The sequence below is a fragment of the Podarcis erhardii genome (assembly GCF_964252035.2).
Source record: "Podarcis erhardii genome assembly, chromosome: 3".
Taxonomy (NCBI): Eukaryota; Metazoa; Chordata; class Lepidosauria; order Squamata; family Lacertidae; genus Podarcis; species Podarcis erhardii.
This window is the reverse complement of record NC_138507.1, coordinates 123,762,152-123,788,481: the sequence shown is the minus strand read 5'-3', so window position 1 is coordinate 123,788,481 and position 26,330 is coordinate 123,762,152. Positions and strand designations below refer to the sequence as shown.

The following is a 26,330-nucleotide window of genomic DNA, read 5'->3' as shown; positions in this document are numbered from 1 at the left end:
CCCAAATGATTCTTTTTTCTGTGTCTGATCTCAAATTGATCTCGAAGTAGTCTTTAAGTGTTTCTTGGGCCTTTTTGCAAATTTCCCCATCTCCAAAGAGAGTGTCATTCATTCTCCATCTAAAGGTTCCAGCTGTTGTCAGTTTCATTTCCATCTTGACAGCATTGTGGTCAGAGCAGGTCTTTGGGCAGATTTCTGTTTTTTTAACCTTTGATGCCAGATTACTAGAAATCCATATTTGATCAATTCTAGTCCATGTCATTTTTGCTTCAGAGAAGAAAGTCCCCTCCCTTTCCAGAGGGTTCCTAGTTCTCCAAATATCGATCAGATCCATAGTGTCAGTCAGGTCAAAAAAAGTCTTTGGTAGTCTTCCGTCATTAGATATTGTTTGTCTTTGGGCCTTGTCCATGTTTGTAGAGACGACTCCATTCATGTCACCCATCATTATAATTTTAAAGTCCAAAAAGTCCATTAAAGTCTCGTGCAACTTCTTGAAGAATTCAGCCTTCCCCTCATTTGGTGCATAAACTCCAACAATCAATATTTTTTCTCCATAAATTTGGATTTCCACTGCCAGGTATCTTCCTTGGTCATCCTTAAAGATCAATTTTGGTTCAAATTTTTCCTTGACATAAATCACAACTCCTCTTTTCTTGACTCTATCTGATGATATAAATTCTTGTCCTAGTCTCTTGTTTGTTAAAAGTTTTCTATGTATCCTGGCAATGTGAGTTTCTTGTAAACAGATTACGTCTAGATGTTCCTTCTTTAATAAATGAAATACTTGGCCCCTTTTTCGAGGGTGGTTCAAACCATTGCAGTTCCAACTGAAGAGTTGCAGAGACATTTTGGTTACTGGGTAGACCTTCCACCGACTGCACCAAGTTGTTGTTCCTCCTCGGTCGGTGCTCGGTTCAGTCCAAATGATAGATTTGAGATGTCCGGTACTTCCTCCTCGCTGACGGTTCCTTTCTGAAGATCCTCTTGATTTCTTTCCAAAAAGAACTCTTTATCCTGGTTTGTTTTTATTTTAATTTTCTTCCCTTTGTAGCTAAAGGACAGCCCTTGTGGAAATTCCCACCTGAATGGGATATTATTCTTCTTAAGTAGATCAACTAGTTCTTTAAATTGAGATCTAACCTCCAAAAAGTATTTAGGAATATCCTTGAAGATTTGAATCTGAGAATTTTTAATGACCAAGGCCTTCTGGAAATGTAGGTTCAATATTTTGTCTCTTTGTTCCTTTGATCCTAAGGTAATTAAACAATCTCTTGGCTTCTTCCCTTGCTTCCTGCCAATCCGAAAGGCTGAGGTTATCATAAATTCATCTTCCTCTCCATCTAGCTCATCATTCCAGAAGTCTTGAAATTTGTCTGTAAGGAATTCCCCGAGCTTGTCCTCTTCCTCTTCTGGAACCAGTCTTAATTTCAGATTCTTACTTTTCCTTTCCAGTTCTAGTAGGGCTAATGCTGAATCATGTTCATGTACTTTTTTTACAATAGGCGCAAACTTTCCTTTGGTTTCTTCAGCAGTGGACCTAGCACTCTCAGCTATTCTCCTTGTTTCCGTAGATTCTTGAACCAAACGGTTTATAGAATCTGTATTAGATGAAATTGTTGTTGTATTCAGGTCTAGTCTTGTTGTCAACTCCGTCAATTTCTTTGAGTTCTCTGTAGACTGTTTAGTGAGTTCTGCAGATTGCTTGGTAAGTACTTCTAGTGACTGATTTATTTTAAGCAGGGCCTGTGTCATTGACTCCATTGATGCTGCTGTTATTTTTTCTTGTGCAGCTGCTGCTCCTGATAAGGAGCCTCTTTTTTGAGCTTGTTTTTGAGCCTGCTTTGTTTTACTTCTTGTTGAAATCTCTTCTGGCGGGTTGCTCATAACTCAAGGTCATTCACACAGGAAAGTTGCAAGTGGAAAATCCCACTGGATACTCCGTAATGTAACTAAAGCCCTCTAGAGGAGGAAATTGTAACCGTCCAAAGGCACCCAGAACAAAGAAACAGAAAGTCCAAAGGCAAAAGTCCCATTAAAAGTCTTTAGTTTGTAGCACTTTACTGTTAAAATTGTAATCCACCAAAGTCCCGAGTATGTTTCAAAATAAGTCTTATTTTGTAGCCGCTGTCCTTTGACAGCTCACTTGACAGTTCCTTTTTTCAGGCGATCTCTGCTCCGGCAGCCTGGCCAGAAGTATCAGCAGCAGAGGTTTTTTATTCCTTATCCCTTTCTTTTGCAGGTTAAATTAATTCTGTTTCCTCCCCCCCTTCTCCTGCACAACAGGGGGGAGATCCTTTCGATGTCTGGTTTAATAAGAGTTAAAAGGAAGGTCCATTTAAACACAGCTTAGTCTTTTCATTGCTCCATTAATCATGCAGTTCCGGGAGGCTGACTTCCTTAATTTTGCCTTCCCGTTTTCAGCCAAATCTTCTAAATTTTTTAAGTCCCGTCTTACTTTTGCAGTCTTACTCACGGGTATTGTTGTTGCCAATCGTTGATTTCAGAAAGGAATCGGCGCTCTCCGTTAATGGCGACGCGGCTTCACTCCGTAAGCTGGGTAGCGATCCTCAGCACCGCGCTCACCCCGATGCCGCTCCGGAGCCTTTAAAAAGGCTCTTTCACGATGCCGGGGGGGCGCAAAGGTGCCCACCGAATCTCCTTGCTCACAGGCTTCAGCGCCTGTGATTTTAGGGGTCCCCCGCTTGCCGTAGCGGGTAAGACCCGAACTTACGGAGCAGTCCTGCCTCGGAGCTTGAGGCTAGGACCGCCATCAAACGCTGGCGCCGACCGGAAGTCCTCTAACCCCTGGATTTTAGCACTCGAGTGCGAGCGCGCCCCCCAGATGTTGCGGCCGGCCCCCCCCTGCACGCTACGCCACTGGGGCTGGGGGCGAGCGAAGGAGCCAAGGACCCCCCCCCTTAAGGCTCAGCAGGAATTTATTAAATTTATTATTTGCGGCGCCCCCGCGGGCCGAGGCAGCCGAAGCCCCCTCCCCTCGGGCGCCTCCCCGCCCCCTCCTCTCCTTGGGCTGTAGGTGGAGCCCGCGCTCCGAGGCGCTCCAGATTGGGGCTTGGCGAGCGCCTCTCCTCCCCCCCCCCGGCCTGGACCGGGGGCTTCCAGCCGCGCTCCGTCCTCGCCCGACCCCCCCCCCAGCTGAGAGTTGCGCTGAGAGCCGGAGCTAGCGGCGCCCCCTTCAGCCGGGAGACCCTCGCCCGCCCGCCGGCTTCCTCTCGGAGGGTGTTGGGGAGCGCAGGGCGCGGCGAGGCCCCTCGGAGCTCTCCTCCCCCCCAGTCGGCAGAAGCAGCCGCCGCCTGTGGCTGGGCCGAGGGGATGGCGGCGGCGGCGGGGTGCGGAGGTGTTGGTGCCGGCGGCGGCGCTGCTGCAGTGGCTGCTCCTCTTGCGAGCAGTGAGTGGAGCGCAGCCGCAGCGGTGGCGGCGGGGGGCACGCGCGCACTAGGGCGCAAGGGTGGTGGGGGCGGCGGGGGCGGGGAGGCCGGCGGAGGAAGGAACTTGTCCCTTCCCTCTGGACTCGCGCCCCCCCAGAAGTTGCGCCCGGTGCGGCCGGCACCCCTGGCACCCCCCACGCTACGCCACTGCCTTTACCTTTAAAGTTCTGGGATGCTCCTGAATCCCTCCCACAAAATACAGAGAATCTGGAGGCTCCCTTAGTCTAAGCAGCTTCCTATATTCCAAGGAAGGGAATCTGCAGCTCTCCAGAAGGTTGTTAGACTCCAACTCCCAGCGGCCTCAGCCAGGGTGGAAGACTTCCTTAAAGGTAGAATTATGAAGCATATCGAAGAACAAGGCTTGCCGAAGCAGAAGCAGCATGGCTTCTGCAAGGGTAAGGAAACCCTCTCTCGTGTCAACAAGCAAATCGATGGAAGGTCATGCAATTGGCCTCAGCCTTTCAAAAAGCTTTGGACAAAGTACTTCACCAAAGACTGAGTAAGCTTAACAGCTATAGAAGGATCCTTGTGCATCAGTAAGTGGTTAAAAAACATGAAGCAGAGAGTAGGAACATCTTCACTGAGCCATCTGCTACAGCCCACTGGTCACCACCAGTTCAGACTGGTATGAAGGAACAGAGTCAGGACACCTCCAGAGTCAGGTGAAAGCCCATACTGAGAAAGACAGGTTTGTGCAATCCACTTTAAAGAAGAAACAAATGTTTTGCAGTTTGGAAAATGATGGGGGAAACACATTGCAAAATGTTGGATGAACAAATGCGTAACGAGAAGACATCAGAACACCTCTGTTATAAGAATTCTTAGGTCCCAAATATAAAATAAACGTTCATAAATGTACAAGGCAAACACATACGTAAGTATATAAACCACATGTCTGAAATAGTGCAGGAGAGCAATCCTAGAACCATTTTGACTCTCCCAAATTGACCTCAATATATTTCTCTGCAAGGAGGGAGGAAATGGAGAAAGCCTTCCCTTTGTCTTTTTGCTTGCAACTCCTGTCTTAAGGGTGTATTTGTGCATGAACAAGGTGAGCGTGTGACCAGGATTCAGGAACTGAAGTATTAGCCATCACAAAAGAATGGCCAGGCTGCCCAGGTAAAGCAATCAGTGACCATTACCAGGTATCCTGGCAGGCAGGAGTTCTGCTGTAGTTGCCTCCTCCTGTGATGTATGTATGATGTCTTGGGGGGTGGTCTTGGACTACAGGGTGGGCAATTTCAAAAGTCTATATAAGAGCTTGCACACCATTGTTCTGGGTTCCTCTTCCCTCCTGCTTGTGAGGGGAGCACCCTGTTGCAGCAGTTTAATAAAGATCAGGCTTACTAGCTGCTTTGCTTCTCAATATACAGTGGTACCCCGCAAGACGAACGCCTCGCGAGACGAAAAACTCGCAAAACGAAAGGTTTTTTCGTTTTCGAGTTGCCTCGCAAGACGAATTTCCCTATGGGCTTGCTTCGCAAAACGAAGCTTGCCCAGGGGACAGCGGGTCTTCTCTTTTGAAGCAAGGGGCGGCGGGGAGAAGCGATCTTCTCCCCGCAGCCCCAGGTCCGGGGACAGCGGGAAGCGCTTCCCGCTGCCCCCGGACCTCTTTTGAAGCAAGGGGCTGCGGGGAGATCGCTTCTCCCCACCTCCCCTTCCTTCAAAAGAGGTCCGGGGACAGCGGGAAGCGCTTCCCGCTGCCCCCGGACCTCTTTTGAAGGAAGGGGCTGCGGGGAGATCGCTTCTCCCGGTGCTCCGAAGCCGGGCGGGGGGGAGGGAACACCTGCCCCCACCGCCCGGCTTCGGAACGCTGCTCCGAAGCGGGGCGGGGGGTGGGAACACCTGCCCCAGCCTCCCCGCTTCGGAACGCTGCTCCGAAGCGGGGCGGGGGGTGGGAACACCTGCCCCAGCCGCCCCGCTTCGGAACGCTGCTCCGAAGGGGGGCGGGGGGGGCGGGAACACCTGCCCCAGCCGCCCCGCTTCGGAACGATGCTCCGAAGCGGGGCGGGGGGGGGCGGGAACACCTGCCCCAGCTGCCCCGCTTCGGAACGCTGCTCCGAAGCGGGGCGGGGGGCGGGAACCTCGCACCCCGCCGCCGGGCATCTGAACGAGGTCCTGGACCTCTTCTGAAGGCAGGCGGGGGCAAAAGTCTTTGCTCCCCCCGCCTGCCTTCCCGGGACAGCGGAGACTTCTCCGCTGCCCCGGGCGATCTTAAAATGCTGGCGGGCGGGAGCGAAGCGTTCGCTGCCGACCCCCAGCATTTTAAAATCTCCCCGGGGCAGCGGAGACTTCGCTCCCGCCCGCCAGCATTTTAAAATCGCCCCGGGACAGCAGGGGCTTTTAAAATGCTGGCGGTCGGCAGCAAAGCCCTCCTGTCCCCGGAGCTTGTGGGGCGGGAGGTGGGAAGAAGGGCTTTTCTTCCCACCGCCAGCCTTCAGAACAGCCTTCTGAAGGCTGGCAGTGGGAAGAAAAGCCCTTGTCCCCCCCCCCCCCCCAGCCTTCAGAAGAGGTCGGGGGACAGACTGTCCCCGGACCTGGTCTGAAGGCGGTTTCCCTAGGAACGCATTAATTGATTTTCAATGCATTCCTATGGGAAACCGTGCATCGCAAGACGAAAAAACCGCAAGACGAAGAGACTTGCGGAACGAATTAATTTCGTCTTGCGAGGCACCACTGTACTTTGGTTGGCCTCTGTTATTTTCTCCTACCAATAGGGAACCCATTTAAGGACTCTATATGGGCTCCGGAATACCCCATAAGGGAAAAGGAGCAGTATTTTTTCTTATAGCACCCCCAAACCAAATGAGGGGGGAAGCTCATTGTCATATAATCCACCCGGTCTACTGCCCTTAGTGACACAAGACCCTCATAAAAGTGTGCGGTCTAAAATTGTACACCAAAAATTCGTCTCCTGCGGACTCCACCCACATCAGCTTCTCACGATGGGCTTTATTAAAGCAAAAAGGCTAATTGGACAGCGTCTGAAGGACTTAGAGCAACAGAACAATCTGGCCATTATAAAGAAACTCTGTCCTTGGTATGCCTTTCCGCCCCCCTTCTCAGTTTGATTCCCTGGCACCATATTTGTATAAATTAACTATCCCAAAATACAGAGGTGCCTTCACACTGGCCAGATTGGATGTGATGCCCTCTGCCGTACTTGAAGGCAGAAGATACCAAAAGATTCCAACTGAGAAACGACTCTGCCCCTGTGGAGATGGCAATCTGGAAACAGTGGCTTATGTTCTCCTGTCCTGCCCCCTTTATAAAGACCTGAGGAATGAGATAATCACCCCACTTTTACTTACCATCCCAGGCCGCCCATCTGCGGCCACATTGTTCTTTCTTTTCTCAGATCAAAATGATCAGACAGCAGCAAAGCTTGCTAGGTTGATCGAGGGTGCAATGAGATTAAGGGCCACTAAATGAACAATAATCTTGGTCATTTGATTGTCCTTTTTACCCATTGTTGTCTTTTTAATTGTATACAGTGGTACTTCAGGTTAAGTACTTAATTCGTTCCGGAGGTCCGTTCTTAACCTGAAACTGTTCTTAACCTGAAGCACCACTTTAGCTAATGGGGCCTCCTGCTGCCGCCGCACCGCCGGAGCATGATTTCTGTTCTCATCCTGAAGCAAAGTTCTTAACCTGAGGTACTATTTCTGGGTTAGTGGAGTCTGTAACTTGAAGCGTATGTAACCTGAGGTACCACTGTATATTGCTTGTTTTATGTTGCTACGGCTGTTGGCTAATGCAAATAACGTTTATCTATCTATCATTGTCATATAACCACTCCACAAACAGATCAGGATGAAGGCTTAATAAGGATCTTGTCCAGAGGAGCCCCCCGTTTCATCTGCTGACTCTAGCGAGTTCTTGCATCAAGGGAGCAGGAGAATGTTTTGCCTTCAGAGAAGGAGGGTCTGTGTGCAGATATGCTGACAATTTTCAAATAAAAGATGATGGAAAGATGAGGAAGTGGGGAATTGCTGTTCAGCCCCTCTCCCGGGGAAAAGATGTGCAGCAGTGAGTTTAAATTGCAACTAGGTAGATTTTGCCGATCCATTAGGGCAAACTTCCTGTCCAACAGATGCACAATCCCGTTAAACTGAGCCCTTGGAGGTAAACCAATTTCTGCATATTGTAATCTGTGGGATTATTGCTGCTACGGTCCAACTCGGCTCACCAGCAAAATAAGCTTTCTTTGGAAATTGCCCACCTTGGATGAAACAGCTGCTTGCGCAAGACAGACACTTCTGGACACGGCCACTCAAGGAAGCGAGGGAACAAAAAGTCCCACTGGTCTCTGGGGATAAATTCCGGGAGGGAGAAAGGGTTTGGAGTGCTACTCATCTGTGCCCTTTCTTGCTTTATTTTAAAAACTGTTTCGCTTGAAACACCACCTGGCAGACTGAGGAACAGCTGGACATGATCCTGGACTGAGCATTTTGAATAATCTTTATATACGTTATCGGCTGATGGACAATCAGAAGTCCTCCTGATTTCTTTTTCTTATCTCTCTTTTTATCTTTCCCTACTAAGATTTCAGGTTTGGGGGTTTTCTCCTGCTCTCTACCCAGATTCATGTTTTGTTATGTCTTTTGAGGCCCGCTAAATGAAAATACACGCAAGGAGGAGATAGATGGATGGATGAAGGCCCCTCTGTGAGCGGCATGGAAGGGTGGGGGGCCGCTGGGGGAAGGAAGCAATGAGGCCTCCTGACCGCCTTACGCTGCTCACTGGCTGCAAGCTCAGGGGGCCTACTGCTCTAGATACCCTCCTGCATCTAGCACACTTATATAGGTCACCGCAAGCAGCCAATGCGCTTCCGTTGGCAGGGCTGTAACTATTTCTCACTCTCCCCCACTGGCTATTCTATGCATCGAAGCCTCCCTCCTTCCCAGGGGGTGCTTCCCGGGGCAGGTGGGTGTTGCGGGGGGTGGCCTGAAAGGGTTTCTGCCCGCCTCTCCTCCTTGCCTGCGTTGCAATTTCACCGACATCTGGCTCCAGGGAGGCCCCTGCAGCAGCAGGAGCAGGGTAACTAAATGGATTAAAGAGTGAAACTGGAAACCGCCGGCACCACATGCCGCCGTAAACACACCTCTGCCAATTACACACTTATTTGCACTTAGAGGCACACTCACAGAGGAAGCCTGGCACTAACAGACCCAGCACATGCGCCATCTGCTCTGGAGGAGACCCAAAGGAATCCATCTCGGAAGGCGAACACGCACACCGTTCCGTAACAACCTTATTCAGTTTCACAAGGATGCATTAAAAGGAGAAGAAGAAGAGTTTGGATTTGATATCCTGCTTTTATCACTACCCTAGGGAGTCTCAAAGTGGCTGACATTCTCCTTTCCCTTCCTGCCCCACAACAAACACTCTGTGAGGTGAGTGGGGCTGAGAGACTTCAGAGAAGTGGGACTGGCCCAAGGTCACCCAGCAGCTGCAGGTGGAGGAGCGGAGACGCGAACCCGGTTCCCCAGATTACGAGTCCACAGCTCTTAACCACTACACCACACTGGCTCTCAGGGGGAAGAACAGCATCAGGCCAGTGGCCCACTGAGTCCAGCATCCTGTTCAAGAAGATGCTCCAGAGAGGCCAGCTGCAAGGAGAGCCAGTGTGGTGTAGTGGTTAAGAGCAGTGGACTCGTAATCTGGTGAACGGGGTTCGATTCCCCGCTCCTCCACATGCAGCTGCTGGGTGACCTTGGGCCAGTCACACTTCTTTGAAGTCTCTCAGCCCCACTCACCTCACAGAGTGTTTGTTGTGGGGTAGGAAGGGAAAGGAGATTGTGAGCCGCTTTGAGACTCCTGAAGGGGAGTGAAAGGCGGGATATCAAATCCAAATTCTTCTTCTTCTTCTTCTTCTTCTTCTGCCAGGATGGCAAATGGAGAAAGCAAAGAGTCGCTTAGAGATGGACACGAAATATTTTCCTTGAAGGTTGATTATGTTTTATTCTGGATTGTTTTACAGTGGTACCTCTGGTTGCGAACGGGATCCGCTCCGGAGGCCTGTTCGCAACCTGAAAAGAACGCAACTCGCGTCTGCGCGTGTGTGGGTCATGATTCGCCGCTTCTGCACACGCGCATGATGTCATTTTGCGCATCTGCACATGTGTGAGCGGCGAAACCCAGAAGTAACCCTTTCCAGTACTTCCAGGTCGAGCGGGACGCAACCTGAAAACGCGCAACCTGAAGCAAACGTAACATGAGGTATGACTGTCTTTGATGCTTTAACGTGCTTGTAAACCGCCTTGAGACTTGTTCTTTCAAATATAATGTGGTATAGAAATGAAAACAACAACAACACTTCTCTGCAAAACAAAAAACAAAGGCACCTAGGGATTCGACATACCCTCCAACATTCCTCTGATGAAAATAGGGACGTCCCATCCCATAACAATAATTTTACTATTTATACCCCACATATCTTACTGGGTTGCCCCAGCCACTCTAGGCAGCTTTCAACATATATAAAAACGTAACAAAATGTGAAACATTAAAAAACTTCCGTATACAAAGCTGCCTTCAGACGGCTCGGGGGTCAGATAACTCCATACCCTCCAACATTTCTCCAGTGAAAATAGGGACGTTCTAAGGAATAGCGGGACATTAAATCAGAAACCGTGATGGCTTCTCTATATCAGGGACGTCTCTGGAAAATAGGGACACTTGGAGTTTCTGATTCCATTTTGGCGACCATAACCTAAGTTTAGGGTGCCATTTGGCAATTCATTTATATATCTGACTTTCTAACACTGCGACTCCCCTCCTGTGGTTTCCAGGAACCTCTCCTCCTCCATGAATTTATCTAAAGATAAAAGACACACATACACACACACACACACACACTTCCCCTCTCTCCCTGGCAGGAGCTTCAGGCATTGCCAGTCTGCATGAAGCGACCGTGTTGTGCTTTTGGAACAAAAGCATAACTGCTGCTGTCATAATTGGAACAAGCTGGGGCGTCTCTCTGTGTGAGTGCATGTGCATGTCTCTTTTCCTGTGAACAGACACGATCTTTGGGTGATGCAGTTGCAGGAGGGAAGCTGCTTCTGATTATCCAGACCCAGAGAGCAGTTTGGGATGAGTGCTGGTCCAGAGAGCCTTACTGCAGTGGGGAGAGATATCTATATTTCCCTTCTTCTTTTTTAATAAAAGGTTCTCTTGGATTGGTTGGAGAAGAACAATCCTTCAGAAAAGGAGATTTAAGAACAAGCAAAAAGCAAACCGGATGATTCAATTTCTTTTCCCAAGCTTTCTCATTTTCCCAAGCTTAAATTCTCCCCAATTCTGCAACGGTTTGGATTGTTTTTAAAAGACTCACAAAAAACTGAAAAGGGTCTCCGTTCTCCAGAGCCATGCCCCTTTGTGTGCCCTTTTCCCTGACAGACACATTTTTGCTTTCGCAAGCAATGCCTGCTAATAACACCCGTGCTTCTACAGTTATTGTCGCCACCATGCGCATTTTACGCAGCTCCCCCCCCCCCCGCTGCACACATTTCTGCCTGGTTTTGTCTTATCTGGTCGGGAGCCACATCACAAAATCTGGAGAAGTGAGGATTCCAAAGGCCAGCTGCCAAGGAGTTAGGAAGGCAAATGGAACAGGATTTCTTCCCTGCACTGAATTTCAAGACCTCTCCAGGATTTCCGGCAAGAGTCTTTTCCCAGCCCTCCCTAGAGAGATGGGTGTGGGGCAGGGTGTGGGGTGTGGGGGGAGTGAACCTGGGACCTCTCTGCATGCAAAGCGTGTGCTCCACCCACTGGACCACATGGCCCTTGTGCAATCCAGGGGTCATGTTTCAGCATTCTCTGTGATGTGGCAGGGCATCCTGGGCTTTTAAAAAAACGCTTCTCAGTTCAACAGAGGGCTGACTATTTCTCATCTTCTCATCTCTCTTCCTTCCCCTCCTCCCTCCTAGATTGAGAGACTCAGACAATATTAAATGCTAAATGATGCCTTGTGGTTGGTAGTCTGGGGATCATCTGGATGGGATGACGAACAGCCCCCGTCAGGGACTCATCTTTGTCTTCCATTACACAAGAAAGCTTTTCATCCATCAAACGGGGACCAATAAATTGGGGTTCCCCTCCCTTTCTGTCTTTTTAAAACATTATCTCATGCTTTGTTTCCATTCCCATTTCTCTCCCTGGAATATATTGGAGGAAGCACCCTTGAAAGAAGCATCCTCAGCCAGACCACCGAAAGAATCACAGCATTTTAAAGTTGGAAGGGATCCCGAGGGTCATCTAGTCCAACCCCAATATGCAGGGATCACAGCCATCCAACCTGTTTAAAAACCTCCCCAGAAGGAGAGCCCACCACCTTCTGAGGTCACCTGGTTCACTGCCAAGCACCTCTTGCCATCAGAAAGTTCTGCCTAATATCTAGGGGTGCATGTGAGATTGAATTACCTGGGGGGGGGCGGTGCTAGGAGGAAATGGGGGGAATGACTTTGGAAAGCTGGTTTCACGGGATCAAGTTCATCACTTTTGTTGAATTGACTAAACTAAATAGTTTTAATGGGATTTTGGATCAAAGCGGAATTCATTGTTCTGAATTTTAGGGTGTTGCCATCTGCCTTAGTACATGATGACAGAGGGACGACAGAGGACGAGATGGTGGGACAGTGTTCTCGAAGCTACCAGCATGAGTTTGACCAAACTGCGGGAGGCAGAGGAAGACAGGAGGGCCTGGCGTGCTCTGGTCCAGGGGGTCACGAAGAGTCGGACACGACTAAACAACAACAACACAGTGAGTTGCTCCCTGTTAACAACTTTGGTTAGTGCATCGGCAGGTATTTCTTTCCCTGGGATATAGGACAGTTTCACAATTCCTTTCTGGATGCATTATCTAGCTCGGTGAAGCTTAATCTGTAGATACTTTGTTCTCTGTTTGCATCCTTCAGAGTGGAGCAACGCTATACAAGCTTTATTGTCCTGATAGACCAAGCAGCTCTTGCCATTAGAAAGTTCTTCCTGATATCTAGGGCTGCGTGTTATATGGAATTACCTCGGGGTGTGTATGTGTGTGTGCTAGGAGGCAACTGGGGGAAATGACTTTGGAAAGCTGGTTTCACGGGATCAAGTTCATCGCTTTTGTTGAATTAACTCAGCTAAATAGTTTTAACGGGATTTTGAATCCATGTGGAATTCATCGTTCTGAATTTTACGGTGTTGCCATCTGCCTTGGTGCATGCTGCTATTCTGAATGATGCTTTCTGTGGGGCAGGCACTGGGGATGAGTTGATGGAACCAAGGGAGGGACCTAAAGCAGTTTGGGAACACTTCTCTTCCCTAAAGCAAACGAAGATCATCAGGTAGGATGGTGGAGAGCTCCAAGCAGCGCCGGGAGACTCCCCTGCCAGCCAGCCCTTCCTTGAGATTTCGCAGCATCCTTGGGCAACTTACGACACGGATGAGCTCACTGCGCTGTTTGCCCGTGTGCAAAAATGGGAGAGGGGCTGCATGCTCACAAAGCAGCCACCCTCGAAAGGACGCGGCCGTAACTGAGACGGCGTGGAATTAATTTCCCAGATATTACAGGCCCTTGGGTCACTCTCCGCCTATTACGCCAGCTCCTCTTCATATCATGCTGATAACATTGTGGAAAATTACTTCCAGCCTTTAAAAGGGCACTCCCTGCTTTCAGGCAGAAATGACCCCGGGTCTGAGCTCATCATCAGCCCGGCTACTCTGGCAAGGCAAACAAGCGCTGCCGACATTTCCTCGCAGCGGAGGATGCCCAAAGAGCTCCTTTGATTGGCACCACCTCCCCAGACCCAGGCAGGGCAGGCGACTGGCACCGCAACGCAGGGAGTGGCCTTAGGCCAGGTCAGACCGTTCTGGGCCTACCCGGCTCAGCAGCGCTTAGGACACTGGCCAGCAGAAGCTCTCAAGGGTTTCGGACAGGGCAGGGGGTGGTGGCCAGCCTTAACCCAGAGACGCCGTGGGAGCTGAGCCCAGGACCCTCTGCATGCAAGCAGCTATCAGTCCGGCCGGCCACTCTACCGTCATCCTCCTCCTCCTCCTCCTCATCATCTATTATTTGTACCCCACCCATCTGACTGGGTTTCCCCAGCCACTCTGGGCGGCTTCCAACAAAGATTAAAAATACATTAAAATGTCACACATTAAAAGCTTCCCTAAACAGGGCTGCCTTCAGATGTCTTTTTAATGTCAAGTAGTTGCGGGTGCCACCACTGAGAAGGCCCTCTGCCTGGTTCCCTGTAGCTTTGCTTCTTGCAGTGAGGGAACCGCCAGAAGGCCCTCGGCGCTGGACCTCAGGGTCCGGGAAGAACGATGGGGGTGGAGACACGCCTTCAGAAGCAGGTCAGCAATAATCACATGGCATAAGTGGAGCCAACTCTTTATTAATGGAAACAAGGTCTACTCAGGAGGCCAGACCTAGAGCACAGTAGCTCATCCCGGGAGATCTTGCCCGTATGGGGCAGTGGTGGGGACTGAGGTTCCCTGCCTTCCCACAGCTGCCTCACTCTCCTCCCCCACCGCAGGCCCTTCCCAAGGAATCTGAGACTATGCCTGTGTCTCTGTCTTTGCTCCCCCTGCTTCATATCTCTCCTGGTCTTGGCAGACCAGTTGGGAGGAGAGCTTGTTGCAGCTTGAGGGGGAAACCCCCTGGCTTCTTCACCAGCCTGACTGATTTCTGCCTCTTGGCCTCCTGCTTTAACTGCTGCCTCTGAATCTGCACTGCTCTCTGCTATAGACTCTTCCTGCTCACTGAATCCTGTTGCCTCTTCTGCTTCCGGCATCTTCTCCTCCCAGTCTGCTCCCTCTGACCAGGCAATATCACCCCACCACCGACCCCCTGGCTCTGAGCCTTCTTCCCTTGGGGGTTCCCCAACTGGTGCCCTCCCACCACTCCTCAGCATCCAGCCAGTCCAGGACATTAACTTTCCATGGGCCACTGGCCAGCGGAGCAAGGTTGTCCTGCATGGAGGGTGGCATCACAAAAGAAGACCTCCTGGTCCCCTGCCCACTCTGAGCATGAAGGGAGGAAGCTGGCTCTGGGGTGTGTGTGTGTGTGTGTGTGTGTGTGTGTGTGTGTGTCGGGGTGCAGATGACTGCCAACTTGTGATTTGGGAATTCTAAGCCAAGAGAGCAACCACCACAGCTCCCTTTTGTGGGGCGAAGATGAACATGGGGAGCTATGGTAACGGATCCTGCCTAAATGCCACCAAAGGAGGTGCCTTGCACATCTTTGCTCTGGAGAAGAGAATTCCCTGCAATGATGCTCAGCGGAGTCGGTTGCCGGGCAACAGGTTCTCCTCCCACATTTTCCCTCCGGAGATGCTCTGCTCAAAGATCTCTCGTGTTGACAAATGCCTCTTCCTACTCTTCTCCAGCCCCCAAGATCTCCCTGTGTTGATGTTGTGGTCTCTGTACTCGCATGGTACCGACAGCCTGGACGAACTGCAAGGCAGGGCCACAGATCCTCCTGCCCCCCCCCGCCAATTGTGTACCCACACTGCACACCGTCACTGGATGCAGCCCAGATGTGTATCTCAGACCCATGGAATGGATACCCGCCCTGCAAATGTGTTTTCAAAGAGCAAATTGCGTTAAGAGCAGCCACCGGGGGCCAGAGAGGAAGGTACAGTAGAGAGAGAGAGAGAGGAGTTTGGAGGACCATCTGCCAGGGGTTCCTGCATTGCCGGGGTTGGACTAGATGACCCCTAGGGGTATCTTCCAATTCTATGATTCTGTGAAGCAGCTAGGCAGGCCAGGCATCTTGGCTCAGTGGGCCTGACCGATGGGGCTCTCAGGTTGCTCCTTGCGTGGGGCTGCGTGTACCTCTTGCATGTACACAAAACAAAACAGAGCAAGGGAAATGCAGATTCTGCAACCTGAGTCATCCCTTGCACCATTTGTTCTGCAGTTCTTATTCCTTCCCAGCGTTGCTGATGGCAGGGAACGCCCTCGGCCCACCTGAGAACCCGGCTCAGCCCTGCCTCCTCTGGGGAGGAAAGGAAAGGAGAATGTCAGCCGCTTTGAGACTCCTTTGGGTAGTGATAAAGCGGGATATCAACTCCAAACTCTTCTTCTTCTTCTTCTTGACACCAGCTCTAGGTTCTCAAGCCCCACTTTCCCACCAAAGAGAAGCTGACCTCCTCAAGAGGCCTGGCTGGGATGATGCCCTCCACAGCATCCTGCGCTTCCGCCCTGCTCCTCCACAACCACAACGCTCCGCGCACGCTTCCTTGCAGGAAGGAGGGAGCAAAATATGAGCAGAGCCGAAAGCTGTCCAACAACAACAGCCTTCCGTTTGAATGCCAGCGAAATGGAGGGGGAGGAGGAGGAGATGGGCTTTGTTGCCCAGCACTGTCCCCCCCCATCCTCTCCCCCCTCCCGCTGCCATTATCAGGATGCTGCCGCTGCATCCTCCACCAGACTGTTCTGCCAGGAAGAATCACATCTCCCAAGCCTCACAGAGTCGTTCCCGGAGGAAGCCCGGCTACGCTGCCTACCAGTACGACTCTCGCCCCATTCGCTGTCAAAATTAGGTCAGGCGCCTCTCACAATGGTGTTTCTCAAGATCCCTGCTCAGAAATGATTTCTCCGTAACATGGTAGTAAGAATACACACACACACACACACACACACACACACACACACACACACACACACTTTTTCAAAATAAAAAGCACACCATTGTTATCAGTGCCACAAATCCTGCAAATGGAAAACAAACACAAAGGTGTTTTAACACCTGAGCCACAGATGGGGGGGAAAAGAGAAAGTATTTGTTGATTTTTCAAACTCTTTGCTGACAAGCTCTTGTTATTCCAAGTAGAGAACCTGCTCTGTGTGGAGGGGAGGTTTTTAAGCAGAGGCTGGATGGCCGTCTGTCATGGATGCTTTAGCTGAGACTCTAGCATTGCAGGGGGTTGGACTGGATGACCCTTGGGGGTCCCTTCCAATGCTATGATTCGAAGGACCCGGGTTCATTCCCTGCATGCTCTGCCCTACTTAGCCACTGGCCTATAACCCTGGAGCGCAGCCGCCAGTGGCAAAACACAGTCCCAGGTTAAGGGGATTTTTGGCCTGCAAGGACCTTCGTCGCTCCACGCACCCGACCACTTGGCCCTTCAGAGTCCTCGGCACTGTGGAGGCCGGCGGAACGCATTGCACTTGTTTCGTTTTGCCCTTGAACATTCCCCCTGTGAAAGGCAGCCTTTTGCGGAGGCCGCTTTGCCCACCAGCAGAGGCTTACAGCTGGCTTCTCGTCTGCTCACCTATGGCGAGCAGCAAGCATCCCCAGGGGAGCAGCAGGGGTTCCTGCCCCCTCCTCCTGCCATTCACATCCCTCCAGCCAGGGGGCCCCTTCTCACTTCCCCGTGAAGAATCTTGCTGTCCTCCCTCCCTGCCCAGCCCAGGTTGGCAGCAGCCCCAGAGAAGTGGCCCTACTCTGAGTCAGGCCCCCAGTCTTCCATCCTCTGCAAGGCCTGGATCTGTTACCTTTGCTTTCTTTGTGAAATGTATATCCCCGCCCCCACTTTCTTTTTTTTTTTTTAAGATATTTATTAAAGTTTTGAAGATTACAAAAAACAAAAAGATAAAAAACAGGAAAAAACAGAAAAATACAAACAATTAAAAAAACAACAAATCAAACCTTCACATAACATATCTTTCATCTGCTTGTTTCCTTGACCTCACACCTCCCTTTTTTGTATTCTAGTTCAGTTAGATATTTCAGCAAATCCTTTCCATCTTTGTTTTTATCCTAATAATTTATCTTAATATACTTAATTTAATATACTTAATTTAACATTCTCTTCTTTCACCAATTAACAATCTATTTTTACTTAGTCCTTTATAACATTCTGCTAAACCCACTTCTCTGCCCCCACTTTCTCCCCAAAGAGCCTCTGGACTGGCTGTCTCAAGGACTGGACCCGGGGGCTTCTCCTAGGACCTTAGGGTGAAGGGTGGGCAATTAATTAAGCAGGGCTGCCCTTGAAGCTGACCCAGAAACTCCAGCGGGTGCAGAATGCCACAGCGAGGCTCCTTACGGGGTCCTTGCCGCGGGATCACATTCATCCAGTGCTTTACCAACTGCATTGGTTTCCGGTGGAGTCCAGGGTCAGGTTTAAGGTGCTGGTTTTGACCTTTAAAGCCCTAGGACCCTTGTACCTACGGGACCGCCTCTCCTGGTCTGTCCCGCAGAGGACCTTAAGGTCCACAAATGACAACATGGACAACATTTTGGAGGTACCAGGTCACAAGGTGGTTATATTGGTCTCAGCTAGGGCCAGGGCCTTTTCAGCACTGTCCCCGACGTGGTGGAACGCTCTGTCCCAAGAGACTAGGGCCCTGCGGGACTTGACATCTTTCCACAGGGCCTGCAAGACAGAGCTGTTCTGCCTGGCCTTTGGTTTGGACTCAGTCTGACCCTTATGTTTCCCTCCCCTTACGTTTTTGACTTTTTAAATGAGGCTGCATTTTTAATTGCATTTTAACCTGTATTTTTTTTAAAAAATTCCTGTTTAGTTTTTCCTGTAATTTTACTGTTGTTAGCCACCCTGAGCCCGGCTCTGGCCAGGGAGAGCGGGATATAAATAAAATTATTATTAGTAGTAGTAGTAATTATTATGATTATTAATTTGGAGGAAGGAAGTTGGAGGAGGAGGAAACACATGTTTTGGGGGCAGGGTGAAACACACCTGACATGGAAATGCTTGGGGCATTGGCTTGACTCTGACACTGCATCACGGACTTCCTAAACATGCATTGCAGGGGGTTGGACTAGATGACCCTATGGGTCCCCTCTGACTACAATTCTGTGAGTCATTAAACTATATTTGCCGCTGGTCATGGGGGGCTCCTGGCAGCCCCTTCACCCTCCTGTCCAGAGGGCGGGGGCGGATGAGCCCTCCCCATCTCCCCCTGCCAGGAGAAGCCCATAATATTCATTCATTCACTGCGTTTCTCTCTCACGTTTTCCTCCCAGATGCACCTGGTCGCCCCCTTCCTCACTGAATGACCACAACCACCCTGTGAGGCAGGCAAGGCTGAAAGTGGGCGACTAGCCCAAGGTAAGCTCCATGGCTGAGCGGTGATTCGAACCCGGGTCCCTCGTGTCCAACGCTCTGAGCGCACTTGCTCTGCTCCTCCCCACATTGTGGGGGCTGAGAGAGGGCAGCTTCCCCAGGACTCCCATGGCGGGGGGGTGGGTGAAGATGACACACCCAACTAGCCCAGATAGGGGTCTGGGAAGCTGGAGGGCTGCGGGAGCCCCACTGGTTTCCCTGCGTGACCCCCTTCCCACCCCTCTCTTCGCAAAGCCGCCTCCGTCGCCAACCAAAGACAAGGGGGCCCTTGATTCCCAAGGCTCAGCCCACGCCTGCCCCTCGCTAATGGCATTGTCCTTGTTCACTGGGGGGGGGTAGCGAGGGTGCCGGACAGAGGGGGCCATTCATGCAGGCGCTGCCCCCCTTCCTGTGCAGCTGCAAGGGGTCAGCCGGATACAGCAGGCACCCTCTGGAAGCTGAAGCAAGGATGAGCCTGGCCGAGCCCAGAAACTACAAGCATGAGAGTTCCCCTGGGCATGCGCAAAGGGCATGTCTCTCACCACTGAGCAACCGCTGCCAGGATCCAGAGATGGCAGCGAACGGGTTCCTAGCGGAAGGAGGTATGTGGGCAGGAGATCTGGGAATGTCGTGAGGTGAAATATTGTTGGCAAGGAAGGCCCCACTCTGTATCCCACCAAAACCCTGCCTCTCTCAGAAGCATGGATTTGCAAGGGGCCCCCAAGGGACATCTAGTCCAACCCCCTGAATCACAGACAAAGGATTCCTGACAGGCGGCCACCCAACCTCTGCTTGAAGACCTCCAAGGAAGGAGAGGTCATCACCGTTCCACTTTCAGACAGCTCTTGCCCTCAGAAAGGTCTCCCTGATGTTCAGCCGGAATCTCCTTTCTTGTGACCTGAAGCTGTGAGTTCGAGTCCTACCCTCCAGAACAGGAGGAAACAAGCCTGTTCCCTCTTCCATGGGGCAGCTCTTCAGACAGGTGAAGATGGCTCTCTTGTCCCCTCTCAGCCTCCTCTTCTCCAGGCTAAATATCGCTCTTTGCACTCATATTGGAAATATGCGGATGTGTTGACAGTGGGTGAGGCCTAACCCCTTCGCCCTGCCGCAGTCCCAGTGGAAACCTCCACCCTCCTACCTGAGAAATGCTCTGGCAAGGAAGACCACTGGCCACGGAACTCGCTTCCCCAAGATTTGCTGTGGCTCATTAGCCCCTCTCCAAGGTCCCTAGGGCAGACCTAATCGAGGGCCAGTTTTTGCACTCTGCACGTGCTCTGAGTCCTCTGAGCTCTACCTCACATGGCGTGCCACCCTGTCCCCCACACTCCCTTCTCCCCTCACAAATCCACAGAGGGGCCCTGGATTCTAATAATAATAATAATAATAATAATAATAATAATAATAATAATAATTTATATCCCGCCCTCCCCTGCCGAAGCTGGCTAACAACAGTAAAATAATACAGCATTCTCTCTCAAGCATCTCCACGGCTCAGCTTTCAGTGCCAAGAAGACTCCCAGAGGACCTAGAAGAGAGTGCCTCTGGGCATGTGCAGAGAGGACTGTCCCCACACCAGTGAGCAGAGCCAAATTAAATCCCTCTCCATTCAGGGAAGTTTCTCCAGTCCTCAAAAACGACACATCCAAGGGGATTCTTTTCTGTCAAGGCAACAGACCCTTTTGCAAAGTCAGAAACAGGGGAGGGTGGAGAAGCAGGATCATGACCCTCCCTGCTTAAGGCAATGTGTGGAGGTTGGCAAGGGAGTCAGTGTGCGCTTAAATTCACCCTCATCCTGTAGGGCTTCTGAGAGTGTGAAGAGAGAAGCCACTATTAGGTGTGCCTAGGTCCATTGTGGCGGTTACTTGGCCAAGATGGGCCAGTGGTTTGCGCATGCTCAGAGGCATGATTCCGCCTCCTAGGCCCCGGGACTGAGAACACGCTTTGAGTCCTGGGTGCAGGTTGTGCGGCTGAGCTCCTGCTCTGTTCTCGTTCAGGCTGAGCCCCCCAGGCAAGCCCCTGGGAGTTGTGGGGGGACAGGGGAGGACAGACCCAGCAGGGTCCCAACGAGGCAGAGCTCATGTGGACAATCCACAAAGCGGGTCCAGGGGGAAGCACTCTGGCCATGCTCAGAGACACCCTCTTTGTTATGAGGCTCTCATATGTCTTTACCTGGGGGTGCAAAGGGTGCAGGGAACCCAGGCGCTGAATTCTGGGGAGCGCCAGGCACTCCCCACCGAAGCTGCCTAAGCTCTTAACTATCTAAAAGGTAAAGGTAAAGGGACCCCTGACCATTAGGTCCGGTCGCGGACGACTCTGGGGTTGTGGTGCTCATCTCGCTTTACTGGCCGAGGGAGCCGGCGTACAGCTTCCGGGTCATGTGGACAGCATGACTGAGCCGCTTCTGGCAAACCAGAGCAGCGCACAGAAACGCCGTTTATCTTCCCGCCAGAGTGGTACCTATTTATCTACTTGCACTTTGCCGTGCTTTAGAACTGCTAGGTGGGCAGGAGCAGGGACTGAGCAACGGGAGCTCACCCCGTTGTGGGGATTCGAACCGCCGACCTTCTGATCGGCAAGTCCTAGGCTCTGTGGTTTAACCCACAGTACCACCCTCGTCCCTCCCCTTAACTATCTTCCTTTTATGAAATAATCAAGCTAGAAAAACAAAATACATATGTACCTAGGTATTACCAAAATGTATACCTACTGTTTCACTAAAGGACTTTCGACTTTGTGCGCTTATTTACCAAAGATGGTCAAAGGCCTGGAAACGATGCCTTATGAGGAACGGCTAAGGGAGCTGGGCATGTTTAGCCTGGAGAAGAGGAGGTTAAGGGGTGATATGATAGCCATGTTCAAATATATAAAAGGATGTCACATAGAGGAGGGAGAAAGGTTGTTTTCTGCTGCTCCAGAGAAGCGGACACGGAGCAATGGATCCAAACTACAAGAAAAAAGATTCCACCTAAACATTAGGAAGAACTTCCTGACAGTAAGAGCTGTTTGACAGTGGAATTTGCTGCCAAGGAGTGTGGTGGAGTCTCCTTCTTTGGAGGTCTTTAAGCAGAGGCTTGACAACCATATGTCAGGAGTGCTCTGATGGTGTTTCCTGCTTGGCAGGGGGTTGGACTCGATGGCCCTTGGGGTCTCTTCCAACTCTAGGATTCTATGATTCTATGATGCGCCGTGCCAGCAGTAACACTTGTCATTCACAACGGGGGCGATTCTCAGACTCAACAACGGCGCTTGTCATTCTCAATGGCGCCGTGCACACAAAATTAACTAAATTTGGGGTGCTGGGTGGATCTTTGTACCCCAGTGGCGCATATGCTAAAGACGTCCCTGCTCACATGATCAAATGAAGCTTTGGCCTACACACGCGTCTGAAGACAAGAGAGAGAGAGCAGGGGGTGTGGAATAGGATTTCTCGGAGGAGAATGTGATCTACATTCATCTTTTAATTATTGCTGCTCTCCCTCCAGCGAGGCACGGGGAAGGCGGAAGGGTCTCACACAAACGCACACCTTTTATCCTCACAACGGCCTCCTGAGGTAGGCCAGCCTAAGCGAGAGCAAGCGGCGCAAGGTCACGCAGTGAGCTTCCTTGAGAGTAAGTGTCTCCGCCTGGCTCTCCCTGATCCAGCAACTTTCAAAATGCTGCGTTTATTTTGGGCCGGGGAGCAGGCCAGCCTGGGACCCGTCTCTGCTGCCATCAGCACGAAATTGTGCAGGGGGGTTTCAGGAGAAGCAGGACTAAGAGGTGGAGATACGCTTCAGAGAACGTGGGGAGCTCCGAGAAATTAATAAACACAATTCGGACTATCATTTGATCTTTTTGATTTAAGTTTTTTTTATTTTAATTGAAGTATTTTTATGATTGGATATTTAACTGGATGTTTTTTATTGGAAAATCAATAAAAATGATTTAAAAAGAAAGAAATTGTGTGGGGTTTCTGCAGAACTGGATCCTTGTATTCTCTGGGAGAGGGGGGCCACTTCAGTGGGTCAGAGGATGGGTCTCCGGGAGTGGAGTCCGGGCACCGAGACCCCGGCCTTCTGTAAACTTGGGCTTGTGCCCCCCAGCGCCACCCCACAGAGGACAGCACAGAGCCTGTCTCACGGTGGCCATCGCCCCATGGCAGGTATCTGTCACCAGAGTGGGCTTGAGGCCAAGTCTTGGGCTGGGGGGGGCAGTGCTGGGGGGCCTGAGACACACCCTTGTCCACAGGGGGCTCCTCTCTCCCACCCACCCCCAGGGGCAGGGGGGGTGGCTTGCCCAGGATGACACACTGTGCTTGTCCACAGCCAAAGGCGGGTCCAGGGGAGAGGAGCCCCCAGCTGCACCCCAGACCCATTTGCACAGGGTATCCATCGGGGGGGAGGGAATTAGGTACCAAGATTTAGGGGAAAAAAGGTTTCCCCCAAGATGCCACAGGCAGGGAGGCAGCGGCTGCGGCTTCTGTCAACAGCCACTTGGAGAGACAAAAGGAGACCCCCTTGGACGGGCAGGGGGGTTCTCTTAGCCGGCCCCCTCCTTGCCTCAGGCTGGCCAATGCGTGCGCAGGAGGTCACCTCCACACGGGGAGGGATGTGGCGGTTTCTGCACGGCTGCTTTTGTTGTGTGGCGGGAGCTGATTAGCCCCGGACCCCCTCCTGGGCTTTGTTGCCCCCTCGGCTCAGCCACTCCCACTGCGAGGAGGCCAGATGGAGGAGCCTCTGACAGCCCCTGCAAAGGAATCTCAGACGTGACAGCGCAGAAACCGAGGCAGCCGGCCCAGCCGCCACTGCGGCCAGCGCAAGCCGGACACCCAGGTGCACGGCCCAGCAGGCGGAACATGAGCCGTGGGTCCCCAGAGCCGCCGGGTGCAGGATCCCACCATTCCTCAGATAAGTTAAGATCCCCAGGACCACAGAGAGTCAGCACCGGCTTCACCTCCAATGGAAGGGAGAGCATTGGGAGGGGAAGTGGGCAAGGCTGCCAAAGGGCTGCCTTCCTTCAACCATCGTGCATGTGGCCTTGAAGACAGCCTGGGTGTCCTTTGCGGAGTCTTTGTCCCAGCCACCCCCGCTTGCTCACTTGAGTAATGGGCCTGGATACACTTGAGGGAGCTGGGTAGGTTTAGCCTGGAAAAGAGGAGACTGAAAGATGAAATGAGAGCCATTTCAAGTGCAAGCTTGTTTTCTCCTGTAGGAAGGACCCCAAGCTATGGGTTCAAATGACAATGGAGGAGATTCGACATGAGGAAGAACCTTCTGACAATAAGATGTTCAGCAGTGGACCGGTCTCCCTCAAAAGGTGGTCTTAAACAGAGGCTGGGTGGCCATCTGTCAAGGGTCTGTCAACTATACTTCCTGCATTGCAGGAGGTTCGTAGCGTCCCTTCCAACTCTACGCTTCCATGAATACAAGGCCCAGCCGTGCAGGGCTGGTGTGGGGGCTGCGCAGCGACTGCGTGCATGTGCAAAGCGCCACCTATAAACGTCCAAGCCTTACCTTGTACTTTGTGGCCAGGAGTTGCGTGGCCTCCTGCTCCTTCCGCAGCTCCTCGATCATCTTCTCCTTCTCCTGCAGCAGCTTCTGCTTCTCCTCGCTCACCAGGCTGTGGTCGTCTTGGATGGCTGCCTTCTCCTCCTCCAGCCTCTCCTCCTGCTCCTTCAGGTAGTTCTTCATGTCCTTCTCCAGACCCCCGTCCTCCTCTCCGTCCTCCGCCTCGGGGGTCCCTTCCCCTCCGGCCGACTTCTTCCTCCGGCTGTTCCTCCTCCTCTTCTTGCTCAGCATTCCCCTCTTCTCCAGCTGGGCCTTCAGCCGGGTGATCTCCTCCTGGAACTCCCGCAGGAGCGTGTCCTTGGGGTCCTCGTTGACCCGCGGCTTGTTCTTGATGTTTTTGGCCCTGTTGGCGAAGCGCAGCGTGGAGAGGCTCTCGTCGTAGCTGTGCGAGGCCGGGCCCAGCGTGGCCACCATGATGGTCTTGGCGTTCCCGCCCAGGGAGTCCTGCAGCAGGCGGGTGAGCTTGGAGTCCCGGTAGGGAATGTGGGTGCTCTTGCCGTCCACCAGGGCCGAGATGACGTTGCCCAGGGCGGAGAGAGACAGGTTGATCTTGGAGGCCTCCTTGGGGCGCTCCCCCTGGGTGCCCATCTTGCTCTGGCGCTCGCTCCCGGCCAGATCCACCAGGTTCAGCTTCCCCACGCGGATGTGGTCCTCCCCGTCGGGCCCCTCCTCGCTGCACTCCACCGTGATGACGAAGATGGCGTGCGAGCGGGAGCTGTACTCGTTCATGTTGGTGCTGCCGACCGAGCGTGCCTGGTTGCCCAGGTTCATGACGTGCTCAATCTCCTTGACGTTCTTGGTCACGAAGGAGGACAGGTCCTTGATGTAGACGCCGGTCTCGGGGTTCTCCTTCAGCTCCATCTTCTTGCTCTGGTCCTTGGCCAGCAGATCCCGGATCTCCTCCTGGTAGATCTCCAGGTAGGAGGCCCTCACCAGGTACTGCTGGTTCTGCGAGCGGGAGATGTGGGTGAAGATGTGCTCAAAGGAGATGGGGATGACGCCCCTCTTCTCCGGATCGGCCCAGGCGCCTTGCATGGTGTAGGTCTTGCCCGTGCCCGTCTGCCCATAGGCAAAGATGGTCCCGTTGAAGCCCTGCAGCACCGAGTCGATCAGCGGGCGCACGGTCTCGTCGTACAGGTCGGCCTGCTTGGAGCTGGCGTCGTAGACGGCGTCGAAGGTGAAGGTCTTGGCCAGCTCCCCCGGGGAGGCCTTGGGGTTCCGGATGGTGACCTGCCCCAGCTTGACATCCAGGTCCAGGATCCGTTCGTAGCCTGCCGCCTCCTCCTTCCGGTGCATCGGCCGGCAGCGCACCACCACCTTCAGGGCCTCGCTGCTCTTGGGCGGTCGGGTGGCCATGGCGCCTCCCTTGCCCCTGGCGGGCTCCCCCTCGACCTGTGGCTATCAGGGGGGCGGGCTGCGCATGGGGGCTTCTCCTCCCTGGGGCTGCTGCTGCTGCTGTGACACTGGCACCGCTGCTGACAGGAGGCTGCGGCGGCTAGCGGTCCCCTCGCTGGGCACAATGGATGCGGCTAGGCGTGACCCGCTCCGGGCATCCCGCCGCAGCCCTGGAGCGCCCAGGGCCACCCATCCTGGCGCATCCCTCCGCTGGGTAAGGCTGGGCAGGGCTGGGGGGGGGGAGGTCTTGTTTTGGAGCGAGGGGGCTGGCTAGCTGGCTGGCTGGCGGGCTGGCCTCGCTTCCTACCTTCGCGCGGGGCAAGCTGCCTCCCTGGCTGCCCGCCTAGTGCCCGCGCCTCCTCCCGAGGAGACCCACCGGCGGTTCCAGGCGGCGTCGCGGCCGGACAAGGCTCCGGGCTCCCCGGGCGGGAGCCTCATTCATTGCAGCTCAGCAGAAGCAGCTGCTGCCTCCGCCGATGCGAGAGAATGAAGGAGCAAAACAGGAGGGAGGGGCGAGATGCTGATGCTGCCGAGCGGGGCGGGGGGGGGGGCGGGAGGGAGGGGGAGGGGAGGGCTCCCTCTTGTCCCCAGACCCCGCCCACCACAGCCTCCTGCCCGCCTGGCCCCGCCCATGCCTCGCAAAGCACGCCGGGGGTTGGAGTCCAGCCTTTGTTGCAGGCTGCGCGCCGGAGGGATGCAGCGGCGGAGAGGGATGCGCGGCGACTGGTACCCAAGGCCGCGCCTGCCAGGATGGGCGAGGATGGGCAGCGCTCCGCTCGAGGCAGGGGCTGAGAAGGGGGGGGAGCCAGCAGCGGGCTGTAGTGGCTAGAGTGCTCTTCCTAGGACCTGTAATAATAACAATAACAATAATAATAATACAGTGG

The 26,330-nt window shown here is 52.8% G+C and overlaps 1 protein-coding gene and 1 long non-coding RNA gene across 3 annotated transcripts in view; both read right to left on the bottom strand.

Annotated features, from left to right (window-relative positions):
- KIF3C (kinesin family member 3C) overlaps nucleotides 1-25,943 on the bottom strand; it is a 48,228-nt gene extending 22,285 nt beyond the window's left edge. For both annotated transcript variants that reach the window (XM_081854656.1, XM_081854657.1), the window contains exon 1: nucleotides 23,998-25,943. In XM_081854656.1, coding sequence (XP_081710782.1) covers nucleotides 23,998-25,407 — 1,410 coding nt within the window. In that variant the 5' untranslated portion in view covers nucleotides 25,408-25,943. The remainder of the gene's footprint in view (nucleotides 1-23,997) is intronic.
- Nucleotides 4,813-6,142, bottom strand: LOC309338071. The gene is made up of 2 exons (XR_014154666.1): nucleotides 5,056-6,142; nucleotides 4,813-4,961 (listed from the first exon to the last, which is right to left on the bottom strand). It is a non-coding gene; the product is annotated as an uncharacterized lncRNA (long non-coding RNA).
- Nucleotides 25,944-26,330: the final 387 nt, after the last annotated feature.